At 38.5% G+C, this 7,626-nt stretch overlaps 1 protein-coding gene across 1 annotated transcript; it reads left to right on the top strand.

Annotated features, from left to right (window-relative positions):
- Positions 1–1,776: 1,776 nt before the first annotated feature.
- LOC137387900 (E3 ubiquitin-protein ligase MIB2-like) lies at positions 1,777–2,904 on the top strand. Its single transcript, XM_068074413.1, has one exon. It carries the CDS (start codon positions 1,777–1,779, stop codon positions 2,902–2,904), a length of 1,128 nt encoding a protein of 375 aa, XP_067930514.1.
- Positions 2,905–7,626: the final 4,722 nt, after the last annotated feature.

Raw genomic sequence — 7,626 nt, forward strand, 5'->3', positions numbered from 1 at the left:
AGATTCGGATTAGTTATGCATAACATAATTTCTCCATTTCCACCCATGACAAAGCACTATGGCCCTAATGTAGACTTTACCAAGTCTACTCTCACGATATTATATTTTGACATTGGACCACAACATTCTGATACTACTGCACAAACACTCTGTATGCAACCTCGTAATATTTTAATGTTTGCTTCCCACTTTGTATTAAAACTGATTTACACAAAGCGAGAGAGCGGTGAGTTTTGTAAACAAAGCTTTTCTTGTTGAAACCTGAAGTGACATTTTCATTAAAGGCTGTACAAATATTATAGTTGTGAACGCAAGCATAAGCAGCATGAAAGCAACGAGTGTTTGCATACAGGTCTGCCTCTTGTCTTTAATCTTGTCTCTCACGCAAACGGTATCCTAGCAACAGCCTGATATCTCACCGCTTTGAGAGACCTTTTCGATTTTGCGGACATTTATTTGCATCACTCGCGAGTTACTAGTTTGACATGACTTGTGTGTGAGAAAAAATACATAGGATCAGAGATTGTGTTGTGGGTAGCTGATAACAAATCAACCGACATCTGTTTTACTTTACCACACCGAACCATATTTAAGATGGAATAACATCTCTCTCTCTCTCTCTCTCTCTCTCTCTCTCTCTTTCCTGTTACTAGAGGTTGCTAGATAATGACTATATGTACTAACTATGAGTTTTGTTCAGCAAAATCCTGGTTGCATTCAGAAACCTGTTCAATGTAATCCATTTACCGAATCCATTTTATTTGGGTCCTACTTTACCTTTATGCTCCTGAATGCTCCTGAAGTGCTCCATTTCACTAATGAATCTAGTTTTGCTTGACCCCTGCTGAAACCTCATACCATTCCCCTTTTACTCTGTTCCAAGTTCACTCTTAATCTCCTCTCACTCCACCTTTACTCTACTCATACTACATCTTCACTTCACTCTTACTCTACTTTCACTCGACTTTCACTCCACTGGTTCTGTTCTGTACTTCATTCTGCCTCCACTCTTACTCCATGTTATTTCTACTATGATTTGACCTTCATTTACTGTTGCTGATACACACCTGTTAACACTGTTCTTGTCTTGCTTTCTGAATAGCTGGTAGTGTTAAGGAAGTAAGGATGTATAGGTGTAAATGCAGCAACAACCATAAAGCAGTAAAGCCATACACAATGGGTATAATACAAATTGAATTTGTCACTTGATTTCCCAACCATTCTTACGCTGTCCCGCCCACCTGTCAACGTGCTAATGTATCCAAACCTATAAGAACGTGGTGTCAACCAACACAGTTAATATTTAATGCGAGATTGGCATGACATCGATGATGCTGCGTACTTATCTTCCTGAGCATCGATGATGGCATGCGTATTTTCTAAAGGAATTAAAACTGTTTAAGCTGAATCAATAAAAGCAAAGGAAAGGTAAGGAAATGTAATTGAGTAATTGAGAAATTTTGTTAATTGATGGCATTGTAACCCCTTCCGTTTCACTTGGTTACATTTTGTTTAGACGGAATGTTGAATAAAGTTTATAATAGTTGGTAACTTTTAAAGATTGGTTTTCTGCACTGGTTAAGGATAACGATATTGACTTTTGACTGCACTGGCTTAGCAACCATTTATCTCTGTATCAGTTCAACCTCTCTCGCCTTTTAAGTCAGCTGCCGTGTTTAATATTTTATTAAAATGATAAGACAAGAGCAAAGAATTTACTCTTGACATTTGCTGGTATTTCAGAATAGCTCTTCTGAGAGTATACACTAGCTCGATATGGCGACCGACAACGTGATACACACAGCCATAAATAACGGACACTTTCATCAAGTGAGATTTCTCATCGACAAAGGGGCGGATGTAAACGAAAGAGACAGTTCTGGTCGAACGCCACTGATTCTGTGTTCCTTTGTAACGGATACTCGCTGGTCTGTTGGACTATCCCGACTGCTTCTAGAGCATGAAGCTAGAATATCCAAATGCGACAGACAAGGATTCAACGCACTCCACCACGCCTGTATCAATCAAAGGTATGAATTGGTGTCCGTATATCTTGCAGCACTCGATTGCGACGTTCATTCGCGATGTAAGAAAGGCAACACTTCATTGCATTACGCTGCATCACTCGGCAATAAAGAGATCGTTAAAATGCTGACCCAATTAGTTCTCAAATATAAACTTACTCTGAATCCGATTAACAAAATGGGACTCACCCCGTTGCACCAGGCTTTCCGAGCAAACCAAATAGACTGCGGAGACTTACTTATCGAATACGGGGCGGATATCACTCTACTTGATACTGACAAGAAACCAGCTAGTCAACTTCGCCAGGAAGCTGTTGAACGCCTCAACATTTTAGCGCAACAGAATACAAGATCAAGACCGAGTAGCAGAAAAATACGAAAGATCAAAAAAGAAGCTGAGTCTGAAAAACCAAAACAAGAGGCGGTCGAAATAACGGTTGCAAAAAATTTCGACCTCAGAAACGATCCTAAATATGTGTTTGAAACAACAGCTGTTGACTATTTTCACGCGAAAGACTCACAGCACATTTTAAAAAGGCGATCAACTGCACCCGAAGGAAAACCGAAGCTGCAAGCATGGAAAGAGCAAATAACCGCGCTGTGGAATCACTACGAGACACGGTTTAGCAACTCGTACAGAGCAGCAGCCAAACCCCTGCCACTTAACAAAGAGCTAGCTATGAGGTGTAACAGCATAGTCAGCAGTATTGGCACAGCACCCTCTATGTCTCGGAAAAGGTCCATAGTAGTACCACACCTTAAAACATCCCGGTCTGATTCACTCACCAATGAAGGTACAAACTCAAGGCGGTCGTCAGTTACCAATAGAAGGAATGGTATGCTTCCGCTAGTCAAAACTCAGAGTAGGCCTAATTTTTGACATTCAGCAGACAACCAAGAGTTCACACTATGTGAGCAGACAACCAAGAGTTCACACTATGTCAGCAGACAACCAAGAGTTCACACTATATTAGCAACAGTCTATCCTCATCTTTTCCAAAACCATACTGCTTATGGTTACCATTCGTGTCTCGTGGACATATGGATCCATACAGCCTTGTTATTTTAGAGAGCACCTGATAGCACCTGTTAAGTGTTAGCTGGGACACAAGGGCATGAGTTCACTGGTTTGACTCATAAGCAACAATTGCATAGCCGATTAGAGATCGCTTATATATAATTCCACACTAGCTCTAATTAAATGTAATTCATTACGTCTGAACGATTTACGCTAATAACTTTGAATGGTCAAGCGCCTCTGCGGGAGTTTGATAAGGCCATTGTTCTTACATATATTAACAATTAGTGGAGTAGCCAAAAGGCTGTTCTAAGGCCCTTAGCATAGAATGTTACAGTAAACATGCCTTCATTCAGTGGTTAGAGTCGTGAGTTCTTTCACGCTAGACCTACTTGCAAAGGCTATAACTTCGATATGTATGTACAGCTTCGGATGAGATAAAATATGTTTGTAATTGTTCATTGCCAAGTGCCTTGTATGTTAGCAACAGTGATTTAACTAAGGCCACTCTATTTCATATCAGCTGAGAATGATAATCGAGGTACTCTTTGTTTTAAAAGATATCAGAAGGTTTTTTATTAAGACAACACAGTCTCGGTTTCAAAAGTTAAAATTGTTTTTATAACTAATAGTAGTAATATTTCTAGTCTACGCTTGAGCATCTGTATTTTAACTTACTATGTTATATCTTTTTCATATTGTTATAATTATTCCATTTTCTTCTAGTAGCTGAAAGCATTTTGTGTTGATTTTAATCTAGGGGGTCGGCCGTGTTTGCTTGCAAAACAATCTTACCACATTGCAACTTTTAGTGTCTGTTATTCATATTTAGCTTTTCATGTTACCGCTGTTGATACTCTCAGCATTTTTCATATTTTCTATGCATGTCAAGTTGTTTGGATACAGTAATATATTTGTAAAATATAATCATTTATTTGCGTTTACATTGCATAAGCAAATTGTGTTTATATCCTATTGTAATTATTGATATTAAATTTCTGGGTATCTCTGACTGGTGCTTACATAAGATCACTCCGAGACCGCTGTGTTACAGTTCTTGTCAACGACCTGAGTAGTCGGTGTCTTTCTAGTTTTGTTTGCTCAGCAGATGGCCAGGAAAAGTTTTTAGAACCATTTTTCAATAAAGATTTTGTTTTATTGACCGAACAACAGCCGGCTTAAGCAAGGGTAGATTAATTGAAATGTAACCAGCTGGGCCAAGTATTTACATACTTTTAAGGCTAGGTCTCTTTTGTATGTTGCGCATGTCTTGCTGTGACTCAGCAGATCGATTCAAGTGTTTGTAGGATTGTTGTCCCAAAGCCTTTCAGAAGGAAACCTAACAAAAAGGTTTGCTTATAAAATTTAGGTTGATATTAGTTAGAAACAGGGCTAAGTGAGACAAGGCTTCATCTTCTGCGGTTCAAAGCCTATAACTGCCACAACTAGTACCACTTGTATGTATATGGGTACTTCATATGCTTTTATAGTGAATGGTGTAAAATTCTTGCAAACTCAGCATTTTGTAACTGACAGTCCAAAGCATTAAAAGATTGAGAAATGGAAATTCAAAGACAAGCTTGGCTCTTGTTTGTGACTATTATGTTCGTTTGGTCTCTTTAAGAAGTTTTCTCAAAATCTTTGAAGTCTGAAACACTGTTCAGTGACACAGGGGTGCTAAAGCTGTCATTAGAGTAATCTTATGTTTTTTAGTTAGCCATAGATCAGTTGGGATAAAAACTGCAATTGCATCGAATTATGCCGAAATATACAGTTTCCATGCCTGTTGTGACAACATAACAATCATAATCCTAGTCCATACCGCATACTCTTAGCTCATGCAGATTATGTATTCTTTTCACCTTGAATGTCAACTTGTACCAAACTATCTTACTCGACAATCTAAACTCTTTACATAAACCTGCCGCTATGTCAACTTGTGGCCAGAGACAGGTCTCATACCAGATGTCTGAGGCCAGGACCAGCCATTCTGTTATCTCAGAGAGATAAGACGTATCGTTAAATTTAGAGTTGCACTAAAATGGCATTTGTTGGATAATCTGGGATAGCTGACCTTAGGGCTTGCTTGATTGCTGGATTTGAAATCTAGCTCCTTGATTAGCCATGTTATTGTGCATTGAGGCAATAACTCCCTGCATCACTACTTTCAAGGCTAATAATTGATAAAATATCTAAATAAGTATTTTTTCATATAACTTGTTACAGATTGTTTATGATTGATGCGGATAAAACTAAACATGACCATTATAGTTGGCTTTATTGCTACCTACTATATTTGCCTCTTCTGCATGCCTATCTTTAATTATAATTGTGTTGTGGGTGCATGTGGAGAAATTATGTTATGCATAACTAATCCGAATCCACACACAACATCAGTGTTGAATTTTCTTTGTCATTACATTCTATTTTGACTATGTTCAGTTTGTGTACTTTTGCTTAGCTTGTGGAAAATAATTTGATTATTACTGGTTCAGGTACGAGTGAAGGTGTTGAACTATTGTAAGCAATACTGATATTTACCAGTCAAAGTTAATTCTTTATTCTATAAGTCAAACAATGAAATACATAACTAACCAAATTCTAAACAATAATATTAATGATAAAAAGTTAAGATAGCTAACAAAAGTTACACCCTTACTCAAACGGTTGTCTATGTTTGCTCGTTCAGTCCATATGGCTGCGAGTTTCGACAATCAGATGAGAGTCATGGCAGTCCTTACATATAGAGGCTCGGTAGTTGAGATAGGGAAGTAGGGAAGAATCAGCCAGAGAATTCCCTAGAGCGGCTGCTCGGCTGAGCCGCCCCAACTTTTTAGTGATTTTTGGCGGCTAAGTACTTAGAATTGCAGTCTAAGCTCATTCGCTTAAAATCTCCAACTAATTTACTAGCAACTAGCGCTCTATATTGTCTCTGTGTGATCTCGCCAAATGAGTGATCTTGTGAGACTTGGTTAAGATTTGGAAACTGAACTTTCTCACTTATAGTGGGGGTGTGAAGAAGACCCCAAACTTGCATTTTCCTTATTACATAAAATTTAATCAACGTAGAATCAAAACATCGATGAGGAACACTATGGCGCAGGCTCGTCTAAAGAAGCTTCTAATATTACACATATATGATGATGTTAAAATAGATGCAGAATCAGTTATGAAAAATTTCTGCCATGAACACATTGACAGAACAAGAGCTATTGCAATAAAAGAGTAATATCTCTTGTTCTGTCAATGTACCTTACAGAAGTCTGTAGTGTCATGAGTTTTATATCATTCGTTGAATAAAGAAAAGGTTTTGCCTACCATGAACCATAAATAATATATTTATGTAGATTTTGATGCTTACAATTGATTGCATTTATGCATAGTTTGAGGGTTGTTGATGCTTAAAAGGTCCAGAGCTTCGATGCGCTGCCCCCAACCCCATTGGGGGCTTACACCGCCCCAAAACCCCAGGCGTTCATAACTAGTCGCCTAACATTTGCCTCCCCAACTTGCAACTAGGGAATACCGGCTTGGAATCAGCTGCTGATAGAAAAGGAGGCTTCATAAGTGGGAAAAGGATAGAGGCTCCAGAAGCAGAAAGATGAGAGCGGGAGGCTCCGTAGGCAGAGGAACGTGCCTCAGCAAGCAGAGGGAGCCTCAGCAGGTTCTTGAGAAGGAGAGATAGATGGATCGATCTGGTAGATAAACAGACGCTGAATCGTTGGAGCTGTTCTCTTTTATAGGTGTTTCTATTAGCCTGTAAAAAGGTGTTTAGGCGCTCAGGTTCTGTTTTTTACATTTCAGAGCGTTAGCAATTGAGTGAACTTATCTTAAGTATATCATGGGCGTGTAATGATTGGAAATGATGACTAACTCCAGTTGGCTTGATCGTGCTTGGTACAGGTCTGATATCTTTTAATGGTTTTCTGGTTTGTCAATGGATGTCTCTTTTCTCATGAGCTACATGTACTTACACAGGAGGTTTCTAGGCTGCTTGTAAATGAGTATATTATGAATGTCTTCATTGCTGGTCCTCTAATGTATTAGGTGTCTTGTTCATTGTATTATTGCATATGTCTCCGGTGTTTAGTCGTTTCTCCATTACGCTATTTGCTTTTGCTAATACTTCTATACAACAATAATTGTACACTGGCATATTCCCACCTATTAGCAAACCACAACACAATCACTAAAAGAGTGAAACACAAAAATTTTTAAACTTTGAAAACTATTGAAACTATGCTTAAAAACAGATGTTTGAAAAATTGAGTGAAGGAATTGACAGAATATTTAGTAGAATATAAAATCAAGTGCGTTGAATTATTTTTAGGACAAGCTGAGGAAGCGCCTTGCGCATATATTAGGATTGCCGCAGATTGTTGAATGTTGGAGTTGTGACTACTTGCGAGACCTACAGCATAAAGGAGATAACTCTGTATTTTTATTCCGCCTACCAAAGATGGCGAAGGACGTGTGAAGGTCTATAAACCCAAATTCCTAACTAAACCAAAGAAAATCCTTGCGGCCCGGTATATGAAAGCGAATGCAATCCGTTATATCCGTAACTTTCTTTTTATCTCGAAA

Source organism: Watersipora subatra, chromosome 2 (assembly GCF_963576615.1).
Source record: "Watersipora subatra chromosome 2, tzWatSuba1.1, whole genome shotgun sequence".
NCBI classification, from domain to species: Eukaryota; Metazoa; Bryozoa; class Gymnolaemata; order Cheilostomatida; family Watersiporidae; genus Watersipora; species Watersipora subatra.